The sequence below is a fragment of the Mustela nivalis genome, assembly GCF_964662115.1.
Source record: "Mustela nivalis genome assembly, chromosome: 10".
Lineage (NCBI taxonomy): Eukaryota > Metazoa > Chordata > Mammalia > Carnivora > Mustelidae > Mustela > Mustela nivalis.
Window position 1 is genome coordinate 52,925,731 of NC_139029.1, and position 22,011 is coordinate 52,947,741.

At 35.0% G+C, this 22,011-nt stretch overlaps 1 protein-coding gene across 1 annotated transcript in view; it reads right to left on the bottom strand.

Moving 5' to 3' along the window:
* Window positions 1-4,890: 4,890 nt before the first annotated feature.
* DNAI4 (dynein axonemal intermediate chain 4) overlaps window positions 4,891-22,011 on the bottom strand; it is a gene marked incomplete at its 5' end in the record, with an annotated part of 81,996 nt that continues 64,875 nt past the window's right edge. The window contains 5 exon segments of the mRNA XM_082686390.1: window positions 4,891-6,182; window positions 11,464-11,620; window positions 13,976-14,202; window positions 15,366-15,464; window positions 21,866-21,987. Of these exon segments, the coding sequence (XP_082542516.1) occupies window positions 6,138-6,182; window positions 11,464-11,620; window positions 13,976-14,202; window positions 15,366-15,464; window positions 21,866-21,987 (650 nt within the window). The 3' untranslated portion in view covers window positions 4,891-6,137.

The window sequence follows — 22,011 nt, forward strand, 5'->3', positions numbered from 1 at the left end:
TCATCCAACTATTTCTGGAGTCATTCACAACTCCTCATTCTCCCTCTCTCTTCCCCAATTAAAAACTTCTTCCTGCACACACATCCATTAAATCACCAAGACTCATAGATTTCTACCTTTTTCTCTATGACCCACCTATTCCTCTCTATCCTCTCTGCCATGATCTCAGCTCTCACTCAGAGACTGCCACAGCCTTTCAACTGGTCTGTATCTTTCATTAAGCCATTGCCCTGCACTGCTGTCAGAATGATCTTTCTAAACATGTGCTTGTATTATTACCCACTTTGAAAACTTTTCAGTGTCTTTCCATTTTCCTCATGCAAAAGTCCCCACTTCCTTACTATGGCCTACAAGACATTTGGGGATGGGCCTGTTTCTACTCATATAGGCTGTCAAACTCTCAGTGGTCTAGCTGTACTGAAAACCATTTGTGGGAAGTCCATGCTTTCTTTCCCTCTCTCTCTCTAGGCCTTTGCACCTGCCGTTTTCTTCACCTGAAACCCCCTTTTGCCCCTCTTTAAAAACTCATTAACTTCTAATCCACAAATATCTGCAGAATAGGTATTGAAATATCACTTATTTAGAAAACTTGTTGCATAACTTTATGGCTAAAATTTTTTTACTACTCACTTTAGTAATAGAGCCCTTAAGTGCTCTATCAGTAAGAACTTAAATGAGCAGATAAAAATGTCCTTAATAATCGTTAGAAAACAGAAATTGATATTTAAAGCTCCACTCTTTAAAGAAGAAGCTTTTTTCTTTTTCTATTTTCTTTTTATATTTTTGTTGTTATTTGGGGTTTCTAGAAATTTAGAAGCTTAATAAATAAATTGTAAATGCTCAGTAAGTAACTGAAATATATAATAATTCAAAAAATTCAGTAAAATTATATCAGTGAGTTGTGATGTAAGATCCCTAAAATATCCTGGGATTCTTTTTCCTTCCTGATGGGATAGCACCATATCTTTTATTATTATTATTATTATTTTAAAGATTTCATTTATTTGACACAGAGATAGAGAATACAAGTAAGCAAAGCAGTAGGCAGAGGGAGGGGGGAAAGCAGGCTCTCCGCTGAGCAGGGAGCCCAATGTGGGGCTTGATCCCAAGACCCTGGGATCATGACCTGACCTGAAGGCAGAGGCTTAACTGACCGAGCCACCCAGACACCCTGCACCATATCTTTTAATAGCTGACTTGTTCAAAGAAATACAGACACGGTGATAGTACATTTTTCATGAGTTGTTCTGGATGCTACACAAATGTGTCATCAATTTAGAAAAAGCAGTGCTTATTTTGATAAGATTCATAACAATGTTTTATATGTTCCAACTTAATGGCTATGTTCTGCTTTCTATTTAACCAAGGAATTAGTTTCATATAAACTGTTAGCCTTTTAGTTTTACCACCCACTGAGTATGCCAACCCAAGTAAATGAAGGCTAATAGCCTAGTAAATGTTCTATGGATTTGAGGGTAGACTTGAACATTGCAGTAAATCCTGAACAAACCAGACACAAAGCCCAAACAGAACAAATGAGATCATTAGCACAATCTGTGTCTTCTGACGGAGGAGCGGGGCCTTGCAAGGACTTAGCCAGCTGCAAGGGCAAAGAGGTTCTCAGACGAAGTGGTTTGAATGTGGTCTGGGATAATCAGAATGAGTAACTAACTACATTGTGCCAGGAATTGTGTTAAGTGCTTTATAGTGGAAGTAATCTGCAACAGTCAGTTGGGAGTGCAAACTCAAAAGTAGCAGCAATATTCACCTAAAGAAAGTCATCAGAAATTTGTTTTCGGTTTTTGTCTTGAGGTGGAAAATGGATTTTATGTTGTTATAGAGCAAAGAAAATTATGACCTATGTTTAGCTGATTTTCAAGGTTGATTTTATGTTCTGTTTGATTTTATGATCTGTGTTTTTCACAGTTAAAATGTTTTACCCTCTGTGATGTTAAGAAATCTTGTTAGGATATTAAGGAAATCATACTTCAAATATTAGATCATATTTTAACATGGGGTATGCATGAAGCCAATATTTCTCCCATTAATTAATTCAATCATTCATTCATTCAACAAATATTTGTTGCAATAACCCCTCTGTGGAGGTAGTGTTTTAGGTGTTGGAGATACAGTGATGAACAAAACACATAGTCCCTTCCCTTAAAGAGCTTATAGTCTAGGGGAGGAGGCAGACACTATGCAAATAATCAGACCAATATTTAGCACAGCAGGTATGAATCTCAATTCAGAAACTCAGGTGTTCAAGAATGTATATTCTATAATTCAGTTTCTAGTCCTAAGTCTTCATTCTACCTGGGTGGCAGAAACAAACTACATACACACAAAGTTACTAACAGTCTCTCTCAGATTTGGCTTCCCTTTCCCAGGACATAAATCTAGCATCTTACTCTCTGCCAAGGCCCTTCTATCAACAAATTGTTGCTTCTTGGTAGGTCATTAATCATCCTTAGCTTCCTGGCTTTTTTGGTTCCAGTGGTCTTTTTTGCTTCTATGTAACACTCACTGGATTTTTCTAAGGCTCATTCCCTCCTAGGTCTTTCTGCTTCCTGAACAACGTTACTCAGAAACAGGACATACGTCCCCTCTGCTCTATGGATTCATTAAAACTCTCTCTTTTCCTCATTCCCCGCCTCTTCCAGCCCCACAGAAACTTCACATTTCCCATCATGTTTAAGAAACTTGGAGTGAATTTAAACTAGCTGGGTGGCAGTAGAAGGTCCCTGTAGAAGGGAGCTCAGGAAAAGCTCTCTTGAGAAGATGAGAAATGAACTGAGATCTGAAGGGGGAGTGAAGAGTTAACACATCTAAGGGGAGCGGGGGATGGGAAGGAGGGGTTCCTAACCGAAGGGATACATGTGGCAAGGGGTGAGGCAGGAAAATACTGAAAAACTAAGTTATAAGCATCGTTATTTAGGGACAAAACCATAATTATAGAAGAATATACACTCTTGTGCTTCGGTTACGAGAGCTCAATGAACTATATAGATTTTAAGCATTTACTGCACACTAGTGGAAAATGTTTAAGAACTGCCCAAAGCCTTGGGCTTGAGTTTAAGCCTGACCAGTTACCAGATGTATGGTCTTTGGTAAATTATATCACCTATTCAAGCCTTAATTATATTACCTGGAAAATTTTTTATAATAACATTACAACTACTTGCCCTATCTGTCTCATAGGATTGCTGTAAGGGTATAATGAGATAATAGATGTGGACGTGTTCTACAAACTGTACAGAACTTTAACATGTACATTATTACTAGTGTGTTGTTGATAACTAAATCTGTTCACAGTACAATCCAAGATTTTCTTTTAAGGAAACTTTGAGACAAAATGGCAAATACACTTCTCATTTGTAATTTTATGTAACTACACAGAAGTGAACCAAGTGAACACATTTTGATACACAATTATATTATGAATATAATCTTCCTTCCCTACAACAGTTGCAAGAGCAGCTAACAGCTTACTCACAGGCAATAATGTAAGTTCAATATGAGAGATGCCTGGTAGAGAATGACCACATAAAGGAATGAATACCCCACACAAAATAAGACTCTAAAGTGAGGCCGGGCACCACTCTCTCTGGAGACCCCTAATTAGTTCATTAGGGGTGTGTGTGTGTGTGTGTGTGTGTGTGTGTGCATGGGTGCATGTGGTTTGAAGGATGAAATGAGATGGCTAACTGCTAAGCAGAACTCTCCTTCAATTCTTAAAATTCTTTCACTGAGGAAATGCATATTAAACATATTAAAACAATGAGATATGACTACACATCTATTAGAATAGCCAAAATTTGGAATATTGACAATACCAAAGCAGGGAAGGATATGGAAAAATAGGAGCTCTCACACATTGAGAGAGGGAATGAAAAATGGTATTCAGCCACTTTGGAAGATAATTTTGAGCGGGTTTTGTTTTGTTTCTTTCTTTCTTTTTTTTGCAAAACAACATACTCTACAATCCAATAATTATACTACTCACTATTAACCACAGGAGTTGGAAACTTATGTCCACAAAATATCCTGCACACAGATGTTTATGGCAACTTTATTCATAATTGCCAAAATTGGGAAGCAACCAAGATGTCCTTCAGTAGATGAATGATAAACTGTGATATATCCAGACAACGGAGTATCAATCAACACTAAAAAGGAATGAGCTATAAAGCTGTGAACAGACATGGAAGAACCTTAAATTCATATTACTAAGTGAAAGGAGTAATCTGAAAAGGCTATAGACACTATGATTCCAATTATATGACATTCTGGAAAAGGTAAGACCATTGAGACAGTAAAAGATCTGTGATTGCTGGATTGGGGAGTGAAGGAAAAAATAGAGCACAGAGGATTTTTAGGGCAGTGAAAATGCTCTATATAATACTATAATTTGGGCATATGTTATTATACATTTGTCCAAACCCATAGAATATACAAGTTAAGGGTGAACCATTATGTAAACTATGGACTTTGGGTGGAGGCAAGGAGTATAAGGGAAATCTCTTGTACCATCCTTTTGATTTTGTTATAAACCTAAAACAGCCCAAAAATTCTAGATTTTTAGAAAACTTTTATGGGATAGAGTTTACTAGTGAGAATCCAAAGCCAGCCCAGAAAGTCAGCAAAATAATTCCTTCTGTAACTCCAAGGTGAAAGATCTTAAAATAAAATTGGTGCTAATCTAAAAGCATAGGAGAGTCTATAAGATCAGGGGTGAGAAGAGTAAAATGGAATAGGGTCAGTGCTCAGAGCCAGTTGCCCAGGGTCTAAGAATAATAAAATAGTTTTATTTTTCATTTACACTTGATGACCAGTGATGGTAGAATATGTGAAAATTTTTGGAAGATCAAAAATAAATAACAAAAAGAAACATTTTTTCAAAGAAATAAAGTCTTTATTTTGTTACACAGAGTGTTATGGAAAGTCCAGCCTTTCAGAAAGAAATGAACCGCAATGAATTCTATCAGCAGAAAATTTGTAATTTTTATTACCTGACCTAAGCTCTCAGTCCACTTGAGAATCACCTTGCTTTTGTTTAAAGGATGGCTCCAAAGAAATAGAGACTGTGAAGTAATAGACACTTACAAAAGGCAGTTTCTATTGTTGCACAGATTCCATTCTTACTTTTATACATGCTTTTTTTTTTTTTCCTGAGAGTTTAGTGAGTTGCACATGCCTTATCATTTCCTTTCCACTTGTAATGCTTTACAAAACAAGCCATACTGTCCTATGGCCTCAGCTAACAAAATGCAGGACTTGTTCTAACAAACAGCGTGGAATAGGCTGTTAGCAAACTGAGGGCGTTGCTGCCTCCCACTCCTCGTATATCCACAAGCTAGCTCTAGAATCTTTCATAAGATAACAGTTTGATGCCAACTATAGATTGAGGACTTTCTATTTTCTCTCTGGGCCCACTTAAGTTTGGGTTTAAAACCCATAGCAGATTTGGAGCATGCAGAGGAGGGTGCCCTGATGTGTCCCAGATTAATTTTTCTCCCTGAATTGGGAGTGTGATGCCTGGTGGCTAAACAAAGCAAATTTGACATTTGCCATGTCAAATGTCTTTTGCTTGTCAAATAGTCTAACAAAGTTTCATAGCTTCATTTCTTTCAAATCTAGGATAAAGTTCTGATTTAAAGTTTGGTATGAGAATCCAATATTCTCATAACACTAATACATGTGTAATACATAAACTCCAGAAAATAGATCTTGGAAAGTGGAAGATTTAAAAGTCTATGGAACTTCATCTTGTAAAGATTTCTGCTATAAGTAATTCTAATAATTTCCAAGCTTTGTTTCTGATGGAATAATAATTTTCTGACTGATTTGGATATTTTATAAGTACACATATGTAGTTATATGTACTTTGAATATAACTAAAAAATTAAGAAAATCTCAGCAAAACTCTTACAATTAGTTTAGATCTCAAACTAATTACATATCTCTGAAATAAAAGTTTATTAAATTTGTTAAGTTGTAATAGAGGTTAGACATAAAATATCGTTTTCTAACATCAAAATCCCAGTTTACTGCATACAAATTGGATAATTGGACATGAAACACTGTTTCTTTTTCTTTAAATGGCAACAAGAGAAAATATTAGTAATGATGAATTATCCTTATCTGTTTGGCTTGGGTCCAAGCAAAGTATTTATTATATCTCCCTGAAAAGAAAAAAATCAAATAATTAGAATGCAATAAAATATAAATTAAGAGGTAAAGGAGTCTTTAAAATGCCATTTAAAATTTATAAATTAGTGATACATATGAAGGGCATCCAAAAAAATTGTAAAAAGTAAACAAACCAAAGCAAAATTAAAGAGTAACAGTTACTTTCTAGTATAAACCTGCTTTTTCCTATGAAAGACTCTGTTAAGGGAGTTTGATAAACAACTTTATAAGGATTCAGTTGAGGGATCATTTTGATGGCTCCTGTTTAGCCTTCATATCTAAACCTTAGTTTTCTCATCTGTAAAATAGTTTGTGATATTAATGGTATCTTAAACTCTTTCCTGACCTAGAGTGCTTGATTTAGAGAGAGTTGAATATCTGAATTTCAATATGGATTTTATGTTTAATTTAATATTAATAATCTTTGTACCAAAGAAGTAAAATAATAATCTGCAAGAGGATGAAACCAAAGATGGTAGTTGAGTTTTTAAGAAAGATATCGCGAAAAGTTGGAAAATGGAAACAAAATGGGTTTCCACCAATGGATCTTGCTCTGCACACCTGGTTCATGTGTTACCTTGTACTTTGCCTTTTGTAAAACCAATATTCCTGTTGAAGTTCCCTTTGTACCCATCCCTAATCTTGTTCCTCCCTCATCCTCCTCTTCCCAGAGGCAAGCTTTATTATAAATTTGGTGTACATCTTTCCTATAGAATGAAAACATAAGTCTTCCATAATTTTGATTTACCTTTGGTTAAAGTGAATGGAGAAATTATAGGACATAATGTTACTTGATAAGATATCTTGATAGGAAATAATGATTTGACATTAATTACTTTGAGATTTCAAGTTACTATTTGATTATAATTCTCCTCTGAAAAGTTCAGGAAAATTTGTATCAGGTAAGCTTGTGTTTGGTTGTAAGTAATACAAAATCTAATTAATAAGTTTTTGTTGAAGCTCCCAGAAAAATAACCCTGAACCTTTAAAATATAATGACCAAAAGCATGAAAAACACATTTGTATTAGAAAACTCTATTTATTATAAATGCATGGAATATATTTGTTACAAGGAAATTTTGCTCACTAGTTGAAATCATTAAGACACACACACACACACACATTTGTCAAAAATGTTCAGACTCAGCTTAGCCTTCTACTTCTAGAGCATAGTGCTCAAAATAAAAGATATCTCAAACCATAAGAGACTCTTAATCTCAGAAAACAAACTGAGGGTTGCTGGGGGGTGTGTGTAGGGGGAGGGATAGGGTGAGTGGCTTATGGACATTGGGGAGGGTATGTGCTATGGTGAGTGCTATGACTTGTGTAAGACTGATATTTCACAGACCTGCACCCCTGAAGCAAATCATACATTATATGTTAATAAAAAAAAATAAATGAAAGATGGCTCTAATGTCTATATATATAACACATCTTCTTTATCCATTCATCTTGATGGACATTTGGGCTGTTGCCATAATTTTACTATTGTAGATAATGCTGCTATAAACATCAGGATTCAGGTATTCCTTCGAATTAGTGGTTTTGTATTCTTTGGGTAAACATCTAGTAGTGCAATCGCTGTACCATAGAGTAGTTCTATTTTAACTTTTTGAGGAACCTCCATATTATTTTCCAGAGTTGCACCAGTTTGCATAAAAAAGAATGAAATCTTGCCATTTGTAATGATACAGATGGAGCTAGAGAGTATTATGCTAAGTGAAATAAGTCAGAGAAAGACAAATACCATATGAGTTCACTCATATATGAATTTTCTTTAAAGATTTTGTTTATTTACTTGAGAAAGAGAGAGAATGAGAGAGAGAGCATGAGAGGAGAGAGGTCAGCGGGAGAAGCAGACTCCCTGCCAAGCAGGGAACCTGATGTACGACTCGATCCCAGAACTCCAGGATCATGACCTGAGCCGAAGGCTGTTGTTTAACCAACTGAGCCACCCAGGTGCCCTACTCATATATGAAATTTAAGGAACAAAGCAAATGAGCAGAGGGGGAAAAAAGAGAGAGAGAGGCAATCCAAGAAACAGACTCTTAACTAGAGAGAACAATGTTTACTAGAGGGGAGGGGGAGAGGGTGATGGGTTAAATAGGTGATGGGGATTAAGCGTGTACTTGTGATGAGTACTGGGTGATGTATGGAAGTGTTGAATTACTAAATTCTGTACCTGAAACTAATAATCAACTGTATGTTAACTAACTGGAATTTAAATTAAAACTTTAAGTTAGTTAGGAAAATCTCCTTAAATGTCCACAGTAAGTATGCATGTCAGCCAGTAGAGAAAATAATCTCCAAAACTACTTGGAATGCTTCATTTGTTTCTTTATTGGGAAAACCTATTTTTACCCTGAGAAAAATAATAATTATATATAGAAATAATGCAGCAAATCAAACAGATAATTTTAATAATTTTTATTAAGGAACTTATATATATTTGGCATTTTAAATATTCATTATTTTTAAGAGAATTTGCCATTGTCAGATTGTCTCACAAATAAATTTGTCTGTTTTTTATATTACGTTAGTCACCATACAGTGGTGTTCAATTAGAATTAATTTAAATGTGTAATTGGGTAATTGATTTAGACTTGCGATTATAGATTGAAATATTACTACTTTGTAAAAAGTATTGGAACATTTAAGAAAATTTAAGATTCATCATATTCAACATTTAAAATTCATTAAATTAATAAGAATTCCTTAAGTATCAGATTTGTTTGCCCATAAAGCAATTGAAGTACTTAAAAGTCTATATTAAATTTATAAGTTAAACTTAAAGGATTTAATGGAACTTAATTATTGTAAAAGCTTATTAAAAATAGGTATTAAAATTTGCTGGACTTATAAACAGGATAATGAAATATTTTATCTAAATTAAGAGCTTAAGATAAACTAAGATTTTTAAAAATTTTATAAAATACTTGAATGTGAACATTTTAAGCAAAAGGAGACTGAGTAATCATCTCCATACCAAGGAAATATTAAAGATGAAGGAAAAAAGAAAGAAAGGAAAAACACCTCACATTTCTACCTTATACATGTCCTAATAACACATGTACAAGACATCCTCTATGTTATCATTGACTTGTATGGTATTTAAATTTTCACTTTTACTGAATTGCTCCCCAAAGAGGCTATGCTAATCCATGACCCTTGCATAAAAGTTCCTAATTCCCTACAACTTTGCTAATATTTTATATTGGCTACTATTTTACTTTTTGTAAATCCAATCAGTTTGAACTGATATCTTACACAATTTCAATTGTATATTTCTTCATTACTAGTGAGAATGAATGTTGCTTAAGTTTAATTATCCAGTATCTTTCCTATGAATTAGGATTTTATACATTTGTCCATTTGAAATATTGAATTCTTCTTATCTTTTAATAGGAGTTCTTTATACATACTGGACATTATGTCTTTTATAATCTCAGAAATTTCTTCTTCTAATCTGTTTCTTTTAATGTGGCATAAACAGAATCCTAAACACAAAGTGTAGAGGTACACTTTTAAATAAGGTAGCCAAGGAAGATATCACCAAGAAAATGACTGATATTTGAGCAAAGACTTGAAATAAGTGGAACCGGATTTTAGGCAGGAGAAATGACAAGCAAGCAACTATCTATTTATCTATCATCTATCTGACATTTACAGTCCATGTGGTTGGGGTAAAACTCCACCTTCTACGTGTGACCCAAATCGAATTAATACACCTGACTTCCCTGGCCACGTTTCTCTCTGGTTGGATCTTTTTCTTTTCTGATCCATTTATAAATTATGCTATAATTAATTTCTTTGATTACCATTATTGATATTTCTATAGAATAGAGCTCCAGGAATATGACAGTCTCAGTTTAGATAGCCAAATTGCTTCCAAAGAAGTAATACCACAATATTCCAACATTTCTCTGTGTAAGAGAAAACCTATCTTATCAAATGTTTGCCAATACTGAGAAGTCCCAATAAATTAAAAAAAAAAAAAAAAAAAAACTTGGAGTGCCTGGGTGGCTCAGTTGATTGAGCATCCCAATCTTGGTTTCTCCTCAGCCATGATCTAATGGGTCACTGGGATCAAGCCCCTCCTTGGGCTCCATGCTCAGCAGGTAGTCTGCTTGAAGATTCTCTCTCTGAGTCCTTCCCCCTTCATGCTCTCTCTCCAAAATAATTAAGTCTTCAAAAAATTTTTTAAATAAAAAAAGAAGGAATCTTTTCCTTCTTTAAAAAATGCTTTGTTAATTTCATATATGAGAAAGCTACTACATTTTAATTTAATGTAATAATTTTTATTTCTTAAATTATCAATGAGGTTTAATTTTAAAATATGTTTACTAATTATTTTGGGGGAATGAACTATTCCTGACCATTACCCACTCTTCTATTATAGTCTAGTGTATTTTTCTTATGGATTTTTGCATATTTAAAATATTTTAACATGTTTATCATACTCATGGTAATATTTTCCAGATTATTCCATAAAATAATAATTTAAACATTAAAAAAAAAATTGAAGGGCAACCTGGGTGGTGCAGTTGGTTGAGTGACCAACTCCTGGTTTCAGCTCTTGTCCTTATCTCAGGGTTGTGGGATTAAGCCCTGAGTCTGGCTCTAAACTAAGCACGGAATCTGCTCGAGGTTCTCTCTCCTTCTCCCTCGCCCCTCCCCGACCCGCACAAGCATGAGTGCGCATCCTCCCACTCTCTCTTTCTCAAATAAATAAAAAAATCTTTAAAAGACAAAAGACAAAATTTTAGAAAAACAAAAACTTGAAAAGCTACCTTAAAAATAATGGGCAGCTGGTAATACCGATTGCTTATCAAACTTTTACAAGGAAGTTTTCATATTTGAAGATCAGAGTAAGGGAATAGGCTAACACTAAAGAAACAAAAAAACAAATACCTATTTTGGGAACATTGGATAATATAAAAAATATCATTTCTTGTAAATCTTTGAATATCTGCAGTAATCTTCTTCAGCTATATTTAACAGCTATTAAAACCCAACAGTATGTTAGGCACAACTTAAAGTTATTCCACACATTTATAATTATTATGCTACAACAATATTGTTCTCATTTTACAGAAAAAAAAAAAATGAGGCTCAAAGAAAATAAGCCTAGTAGATACCATGCTGAGTAGGTAGCAACTCTCGAGACTTACGTTCTTCCTACTGCATTACACTTAAGATAATTAAGAAATGTAAATTCCTTGTATGATACAAAATTACACAAAATAACATAAACTTTTAACTTTTGAGTCTTACCCGGCCAGAATCCAAAGTAGTGGGCATATTTCTTAGTTCATACACAGCAACCTGTCCATCACTGTCACCCACTAGAAGGCAATCTGTTTGTTTGGCAAAGAGAACAGTTGTGAACTTGATTCCAGGGTTAGCAACATTCACAATGAGAGGATCCAAACTGTAATAAAATACTTTACTTGTAAATTCAGTTGTTGTTAATACATTCTTTTTGTATACAGATTAAGAAAAGTCAGATATTTTCTGGGATTTCATGTGACAAAAACAAAACAAAATAAGCATCTTAAGTAAGTTTCCAAAATCAAAATAACAACTTCTCAATTCCTTATTCGATCAAAACTTTCTTTTCTTCAGTGAACTAATTTCAAATAAATGAATTCAGGAAGTTCATAATCAAGATGTACACTCATAAGTTTAATCCTGTGCTGGGTAACTATGTATTAACTTGGCTAGGCTACGATATTCAGTTGTTTGGTCAACATTCATCTACACTTTGCTGTGCAGGTGTTTTGTTTAGATGGGATTAACATTTAGTGATCAGTAGAATTTGGAACAAAGCAGCTTACCCTCCATAGTGCAGGCAGACCTTATTCAGTTTGATGATGACCTTAAGAGAAAAAACTGAGTTCCCTGAAGGGGAATAAAATTCTGCCTCCAGGGGTACCTGGGTGGCTCAGTGGGTTAAGCTGCTGCCTTCGGCTCAGGTCATGATCTCAGGGTCCTGAGATCGAGTCCCGCATCAGGCTCTCTGCTCGGCGGGGAGCCTGCTTCCTCCTCTCTCTTTCTCTGCCTGCCTCTCTGCCTACTTGTGATCTCTGTCTGTCAAATAAATAAATAAATAAAATCTTTAATTCTGCCTCCAGTCTTCCTTCAGACTCCTGACTGCAATATGGATTTCTGATGGAAACTCTAGCCTGCCAACTGGGCACTTGCCAGGCCTCATAGCCATGAGAGCCAATTCCTTAAAATAATTCTCTTTCTCTCTTTTTATTACATCTCTATCTCTGAAGAACCCTCACTAATATGACTTCTTAAGTAGTAAATGTCTTTTAATAGAAGGACATTTTGATCCAAATGAACCTCTGGAATGTAAGAGAATACTTTGAATAAGAACTTTTTCTGTTCTCTATCGTCTAAAGCAATCTAGTGACACCCTACAAACAAAAGAAGCAGTAACTTGTATATGTCTGAAGAAATGTCCTGAGAACCACCGTTTTACCAAAAAAAACTAAAATCAGAGGTGGGATGAGTTAAGTAATCATTTTATACATTAGTCATCTCATACTCTAATATAAATTGCTTTGTGATGTAATCTTTGGTTTGGGGTTCAAACCATTTCATAGTAGAAGCCATGACAACATTTAGAGTTATTTAATTTTTAACTTCTAGGGGAAAAAAATTGCCATTAAGAATAAGCCCACTGAATTTTTTGTCACTTATTTTAAGAAAGAATGTATTTCCCTGATTCTTCTGCTAATAACCAGCTTAAAAATCTATAGTATTTTCCACTGAAGAAGTAAAATCACAAACACTTTATTCCTATATGGTATAAATTTTCATTTTAAAATGAAAGATGGGTCTAGAGGACAATCTAAACTGTGTAACACCTTAAATTAAATTTTAATTAAATGCATTAAATTAAAATTTTTAATTAAATGCATGGCCCTGGGTGCCTGGGTGGCTCAATCAGTTAAGTGTCTGTCTGCCTTTGGTTCAGGGCCTTCCATTCAGGTCATGATCCTGGAGTCCCAGGATTAATCAGGCCGCACTGGGCTCCCTGCTCAGTGGGGAGTCTGCTTGTCCCTCTCCTCTTCACATTGCTTGTGCTCTCTCATTCTCTCGCACTCAAATAAATAAATAAATAATCTTTTAAAAAAATTCTAAAAAATATAAATAAATGCATGGCCCTTTGAATAGGTTTTAAAACAAGGTAAGAGAATACATAAATATTATAAAAAATAATTTTGTTCCCTTTCTCTTACTGTAGAAAATCTTCAGTTAAAGACAATTAGCTGCCTCTCTGCATTCTTCCATAGAGCAGGCAATGATAATTCAAGGTAGCTATGATATCTTACATCAGCCTGTAAAAGTTTGAGATGAATAAGGTAATGTATCTTCATTTAAATATGTTTAAAATCATATATGGGGGGCGCCTGTGTGGCTCAGTGGGTTAAGCCTCTGCCTTCCACTCAGTTCATGATCCCAGGATCTGGGATTGAGTTCCTCATTGGGCTTCCTGCTCAGTGGGAAGCCTGCTCCTCCCTCTCCAACTCCCCTGGTTGTGTTACCTCACTGTGTGTGTCTCTCTCTGTCAAATAAATAAAATCTTAAAAAAAATAAAACCACATATGGTCTTAATAATTAAAATGAATATAGCATCCTTGCATATAGCTTTTATTTGTAAAGGACTCTCATAGTGTAGACAATTATTGTTTTAAAGTAACTACAATTCCCCCTAACCAATACGAAAACTGCTTCTATGAGAACTATTACCAAGAAAAGCATTAACACTTACGTGCTGACGTGAAGGTCCCAAATCTCCACTCTACTCTCATTTGCAGCTGCAAATATATAGGAGGATTTTGGAGACCAGGCAACATCGTAAACAACATAAGTGGTTGGATAAAAGCTCAAAAAGGGTGTGGTGCTCTCCTGTTGCCATATAATTACACCCCAATCTGCAGAACAGCTTAAGAACACATCATGACAAAATGGGTTCCATGCTATTTTATACACTGGGCCCTAGAATTAGAAGAACAAATTAAAATACGTAAGTACATAATATTGAACATCTTATATTTTAAACATCACCAGCAAATTAAAATTGCTAAGCTTTCTAGAAGATTTATGCACCATGCATTATCATGTGTCATTTTAGCTGAGAGTAAGGTCATAGATAGAATCTTCCCTAAATTATGCCATATGGAGACATAAAAATATACTTGTCACAATACTAACTCTATATTAATACATATTTTACCTATTTGCTTTAAAAATATGTTTTTTTTAAATATAATTTTTTATTTTTTATAAACATATATTTTTATCCCCAGGGGTACAGGTCTGTGAATCGCCAGGTTTGCACACTTCACAGCACTCACCAAAGCACATACCCTCCCCAATGTCCATAACCCAACCACCCTCTCCCAAACCCCTCCCCCCAGCAACCCTGTTTGTTTTGTGAGATTAAGAGTCACTTATGGTTTGTCTCCCTCCCAATCCCATCTTCTTTCATTCATTCTTCTCTTACCCTCTTAACCCCCTATGTTGCATCTCCACTTCCTCATATCAGGGAGACAGTTGTCTTTCTCCAATTTAAGATTTTTTTTTAATGAGGGAGAAAATGCTGAAACCCATAGATGGAACAATCACAAAAGATACAGCAAATAAGTATATATGCCAGACACCTTTTTACTTTGGGATCAGCATGTTATCATAAGCAAAGTTTTTCAGAAATCATTTTAAATTCCATAACTTGAAGAAGAAATCAAGAATATCTTGAAGCAAGGGGTGCCTGGGTGGCTCAGTCAGTTAAGTGTTCAACTCTTGATTTCAGCTCAGGTCATGATCTCAGAGTCATGAGATCGAGGCCTGTGTCGGGGTCCATGTTGAGCATGGAGCCTGCTTAATATTCTCTCACTTCCTTTCCGTCTGCCTCTCCCTCACCATCCCTACTGGCTTGCATTTTCTCTCTCTCTCAAAGAGAAAAAAAAAAAAAATCTAGAAGCCAAATAAGATACCCTACATGTAATCAATGGTTTGCATACAAGATAGCACTTAATTCAAGTTGGTAATACTAACTCTGAAGATGTAAGTTTACTGCATGTTAAAAGTACTGTATATAATGTTATTTTTTCAGAAGTAATAAAAGATAAAATTTCCATATCTACTCTAATTAAACTGACCTTATGTCCTCTGTAGGTATCTAGGTATTGCTCATTATACGAACAGGAACATTTGTGAATATGACCTTCTTCAGTGCCAGCCAAATAGATATTTGTATCCTAAAACACAAAAAATTAAAATGTATTGGCTTGTGATACATTAGTAAATGTGCTAAATAGAAAATCAGATCCCAAGTGCCTGGGTGGCTCAGTGGATTAAAGCCTCTGCCTTTGGCTCAGGTCATGATCCCAGGGTCTTGGGATCAAGCCCCAGCTCTCTGCTCAGCAGGAAGCCTCCTTCCTCCTTTCTCTCTGCCTGCCTCTCTGCCTACTTGTGATCTCTGTCTGTCAAATAAATAAACAAAATCTTAAAAACAAAACCAGATACTTCAAGATCTATTAAAATCAACTCTAGAACTAAAGTTAGAAATACTGTATTGATCATGGTTTCTGTTGTCTTTTTCTTTCTACAATAATTTTATAATAATTAAACTACTTGCAGGACTACAGTGCAAAGAAAATATAGATTGGTTCTTTGCTGGAATAGAGGGAAGAATTTAGATCCTCTTTTAGAAATTAAATGGACAAGCACTGGCTTAAAATAAGGAAGAAAACTTTTTTTTTTTTTTAAGATTTTATTTGTTTAACAGACAGAGATCACAAGCAGGCAGAGAGGCAGGCAGAGAGAGGAGGAAGCAGGCTCCCCGCTGAGCAGAGAGCCCGACAAGGATCCTGGGATCATGACCTGAGCCAAAGGCAGAGACTTTAAACCACTGAGCCACCCAAGTACCCCAGGAAGAAAATTTTCTAATTTATTGTTCCCTAACTATGGAACTAGCAATCTAGGAAAATAGTAAGTGTTCTTTCATTAGAACTAATCAAAGAGAAGAACAGATGACTTAACAATAACTATGTACATAATGTTGAAGAAATGATTCTTGCTTGGAATGAAAGATTGAACTGAATGGAATCTTGAGCATTTTTAACTTGTACTATGTATGTACTAAATAGAGATTTTTAAGTGTTATTTCCTACTGTGTAGTCATAGTTAAAAGGTCTGAAAGCCAGACTCTATGTCCAGGCTGTGTAGAATCAGTATCACCTGGGAGCATTTCAGAGATGCAAAATCTCGGGCCCTACCCAAGACCCATGGAATCAGAATCTGCATTTTAACAAGATTCCCAAGTAATTTGTATGCACATTAAAATTTGAGATACACTGCTCTAGCATGTACCAGTACTGAAGAATGCAACTACTAGATCATAGGATATAAGTAGTTTTAAATAACACAATAAAATACAAATTTTTCCCCAAACTGGTATTACCAATTTGTATTCAGCAGTATATAGAAATTCCCTTTGATGCACATTCTCATCAACAGTTGGGTTATGAAAGAAATCTTAAATTTTGCCATTATATGAGATTTAAAAAAATCATACCTAATGTTTTTAGGCCCCATTTTTTGAATAGAAACAAAGTTGAGAACATTTTTATGTTACTGGCCATTTGTATTTCTTCTTCTGTTTATGTCTCTTAACTATGTTACTCATTATATTTTTTATATTTATTTACATAAAAGTTCTTTATATATTCCATTACATATGCTTTGTCTATTATATATGTTGCAAATATCTTCTCCAAGTGTATGGCTTACCTTTTTACTTTCTTTAGTGTCTTTCGATAAACAGAAGTCCTCCTTTTAATGTAACTGGGTTTATAACTTTTTAAAATATTTGCATTTTTGTGCTTTGTTTAAGAAAATTTTTCCCATTTTGAGGTAATAGAAATGTTTTCCTATATCTTCTTTGAGAAGTTTTTTTTGTATGATGGGGTAGGTATCTAATTCCATTTTAATATGGATAATGATTATCCCAACACCATTTATAAATGTTATCTTTCTCTATAGAACAAGGTCACTGTCTAGAGCTGTTTTAGTCAGTCTATAAAATCTGAGATTTCCATTCAAGGGATGTATTGGGGAACAATCTCTTTGAAAGGAACAGAAATGGGCAAAGATTCAAGTTGAACTATGATGCAGTTGCAAAAGAGGGTTCAGCCCAACCTCTAAGAAGTTCTGGAGTTGAGACAGCACTTAAGGGTCCTGCCTCCAGGACATGTTATACCACCATCTTCCACCACCACCAATAAACCAGTGAAGCAAAATGACAGACTCAAACCAAACCATATCAAAATCAAACTAAACTTAAATAGTCTAAACAACACAATTAAAAGGCAGGCCTTGTAAGTTTAGATTAAAAAAAAAAAAAAAAAAGACCCAACTATATGCGACCAACAAGAAGCGTACTTTTTTTTTTTTTTTTTTTAAGATTTATGTGTTTATTTGACAGAGAGCGATCACAAGTAGGCAGAGAGGCAGGCAGAGGAGGGGGGGAATCAGGCTCCCTGCTGAGCAGAGAACCAAATACAGTGCTCATTCCCAGGACCCTGAGACCATGACCTGAGCCGAAGCCAGAGGCTTAAGACACTGAGCCCCCCAGGTACCCCAAGAAATGCACTTTAAATATAGAGATATATATAGGTTAAATGTAAAAGATGGACAATGATTTAAGAAACAAAACAAACAAACACGGTGGGATGAGGGGGAGTTGTCAGGGAATGAGAGGAAAACCAAGAAACAGACTCTTCACTACAGAGAATAAACTGATGGTTACCAGAGAGGAGATGGGTAGGGGGATGGATTAAATAAATGATGGGTACTAAGGAGGGCACTAGTTGTGAAGAGCACCAGGTGTTGTATGTAAGTGTTGGTTCACTAAATTCTATACCTGAAACTAATATTACACTATACATTAGCTGGAATTTAAATAAAAAATTTTTAAAAAGATATACTATGCTAACACTAGTTAAAAGAAAGCTGGGTGGCTACATTAACATCAGACTAAGCTGATTTCAGAGTAAATAATATTACCAGTTATAAACAAGCCACTTTATAATGACAAGAGATTTGATTAATCAAGAGAACATAAGAATCTTACACATATATCTAGAACAAAGCTTCAAGCTACACTAAGCAAAAACTGATAGAATTACAAGGAAAAACTAGATAAATCCACAATTATGGCCAAAGACTTCAATACTTTTCTCTTAATAATTGATGGAAGAAATGGGCAGAAAATGATAGTCAACTTGAACAATGCTTTCAACCAATTTAACCTGATTGTCATTCAGAGAACAGTCCACCCAACAGCAGCAGAATATATATTTTTTCTTAAGTTTACAGCGAAATTTACATGTAAGTTTCACATTCTGGGCTTTAAAACAAATCTCAGTAAGTTCAAAATGATTCAGTATAAAGAGTTCACCTCTAATCATGATGGAATTGAATTAGAAATCAATAACAGAAAGATCCTTGGGAAAGCACCAAATATTTAAACACTAAATAGTATGCTTTTCAATAATCCACCCATCAAAAAAGAAATCAAAGGAGAAATTAGAAAGTATTCTGAATAGAATGAAAATGAACATACAATATATTAAAGTTTGTGGGATGCTGTCAAAGCAGTACTTAGAGAAAAATTATAACACAAATCCCTCTATTCATAAAAGAAGAAAAGTCACAAATCAATGGTCCCAGCTTCTAGTTTAAAAAGATAGGAAAAGAAGAGCAAATAAAACCAAAGCAGAAGAAAGAAAAGATCAAATTGGAAATCAATTATATAGAAAACAGAAAAACAGTAGTGAAATACAGAGAAATCAAAAGCTGGTTCTTTGAGATCAATAACATTGATAAATTTCTAGCCAGACTAAAGAAAAAAGAAGAGAGAAGATATAAATTACTAATAGAAGGAATTAAAGAGGTGATATCACTACATATTCTATAACTATTAAGGGATACTAAGGAAATATTACTATGCCATGAAATTTAATAACTTAGATGAAATAAATTGCTTGACAGACACAAATTACCAAAGTTCACTCAAGAAGGAACTGATAATAATATAATGATAACCCAATATCTATTAAAAATTTGAATTTCTTGGGACGCCTGGGTGGCTCAGTTGGTTAAGCAGCTGCCTTCGGCTCAGGTCATGATCCCAGCGTCCTGGGATCGAGTCCCACATCGGGCTCCTTGCTCCGCAGGGAGCCTGCTTCTCCCTCTGACTCTGCCTGCCATTCTGTCTGCCTGTGCTCCCTCTCGCTCGCTCTCTCTCTGACAAATAAATAAATAAAAAATCTTTAAAAAAAAAATAATAAAAAAAAAAATAAAAATTTGAATTTCTTTGTGGGGTTATGGACATTGGGGAGGCTATGTGCTTTGGTGAGTGCTGTGAAGTGTGTAAACCTGGCAATTCACAGACCTGTACCCCTGGGGATAAAAATATATGTTTATAAAAAATAAAAAATTTAAAAAAATTTGAATTTCTAGTTAAAAGTTAAAAATCTTCCCCCCCCAAAAAAACTCCAGTCCTAGATGGTTTATTAATTCCATCAAACATGTAATGAAGAAATAATGCTAATTGTATGTAAACTCTTTCAAAAAAGTAAAAAGGGAATACTTTTCAATTCATTCTGTAGGATTATCCTAATACCAAAACCAAACAAAGAAAATAAAATTATGGATAGATATCCCTTACAAACAAAGAAGAAAAATCTTAAACAAAAATTTAGTATACCAAATCCAACAGTAGATTAAAAGAATAAATCATGATCAAATGGGATTTAGTTCAGCAACAAAAATTTAAAAATTAATGTAATTCATCATATTAATAAACTTAGAAACAAAAACTATAGAATCATCTCCATAGATGTAGAAAAAGTGTTTGACAGAAACCTAACATCTATCCCTGATAAAAGTCTCAACAAATGGTAATGTAATGGGTTCTCCTCAATGTGACTGATTGCATCTACAGAATGCTTGCATCATACTACATCATAGTTAATAGTAAAAGGACTGAATGCTTTCTCCCTAAGATCAGAAACAAGAGAGGGATATTTGTTTTCACCATCTCTATTCATCATTGTGCTGGAAGTTCAAGCCCGCATCATCAGGAAAGAAAAAAGAAATAAAAGGTAATCAGATGAGAAAGGAAGAAGCAAAGCTCTTTACTTACAAACTACATGATTATCTCAAGGTCTTTATGCCAAAGACACTTCAAGGACATTTCTCAATCCAGCACCATTGATATTTTGGGTCAGCTAATAATAATAATAATAAATATAATAAAATTATTATCATTATCCTTCTCCTCTTTCTTCTTCCCCTCTCCTTCCTTTCTTCTTCCCCTTCCTTTTCACCTTCCTCTTCTCCTTCCCCTTCTCTTTCCTTTTTCTTTCTCCTTCTTCTGTGCAGAGGAAGACAGAGTTTCCTTGCACATTATAGGATATTTAGCAGGATCCCTGGCCTCTGCCCACTAGATGCCAATAGCCTTCCTTCCCACGTCCTACCTCTTAGGGCTAAAACAACCAAAAATATCTCAAGACGTTGTGAAATGTACCCTGGTGGTGAAACATGCCCCTCTCTGCCAACATTGAGAACCACTGTTCCAGAGTCAAGGTGAAATGTGATTACAAGAATTTGAAAAGGAAAGCAGCTAAGAATACAATTACAGTGGTAGAAGTGAAACATAATAAAGGCTTGAACTACATTAGCAATGAGTAGTCTTGGACTGAAAGGAGTAGGACAATAAGACAAATATCTTTGGGATGATAGGGTAGAAAAGCGTAGGAGCTCAAGGTTTGGCTTGCATGATTAGGTGGATGATGGTGTCACTAAAAAAGATGATCATAATACATAGAACAGAAAGCATAAGGATATGTTTCCTTAGATGTCTGTCATAGTTACTGAATTTTCTGATTCCAAAGAACTTCCAGATAAAAAGAATGAGAAAAAGTAGAACTTCATTAACTGTACTTTGATTTGATTCTGGGCTTGTAAGCATGAACTTAACTGGTCTTCCTGATCCTCAGAATCATGAGTTACCACTCGCGTTGGAATAGAGGATTGTGCAGTAGTTTTGGTTTCTATCAATATCATAAAGTAGCAGAACACCCAAGAGGAGCAAGGAGGGGCATCCAAGTTAAACATGAACTTGTAAAGGCAATCCTTCCACAGTTCCTCAGAAATACAGGCATTGGGGGAGCCTGGGTGGCTCAGTGGGTTAGGCCGCTGCCTTCGGCTCGGGTCATGATCTCAGGGTCCTGGGATCGAGTCCCATGTCGGGCTCTCTGCTCAGCGGGGAGCCTGCTTCCCTCTCTCTCTCTCTCTGCCTGCCTCTCTGCCTGCTTGTGATCTCTCTCTGTCAAATAAATAAATAAATAAAAATCTTAAAAAAAAAAAAGAAATACAGGCATTTCCTCTAGAAAGCAGATAAAGACATGATACAGCCAACTGGAATGTGCCATTCTACCTTAGTTTGGCAGCTATGTCTACATTTGCTTTATTTTTACTTACAAGGTATAACATTAACATGTTGAAATTTTGTCTTGCTTTATATCTTAGTACATTTCAATCACTGGAAATTGTTATATGCAATAGTAAATAATGGACTGAAATAATTTACCTTAGGATGAAAAGCAAAACACATTCCGGGAGCCTGTCGAGATATCAGAGCTTCACCTTTTTTTTCCTTTTCCCCTCCCCTTTTGCTGTTGCTAGTAGTAGTTCGCCTCAAACGCATCAAATCTTTATTTAAAGAAAAAAAAATAT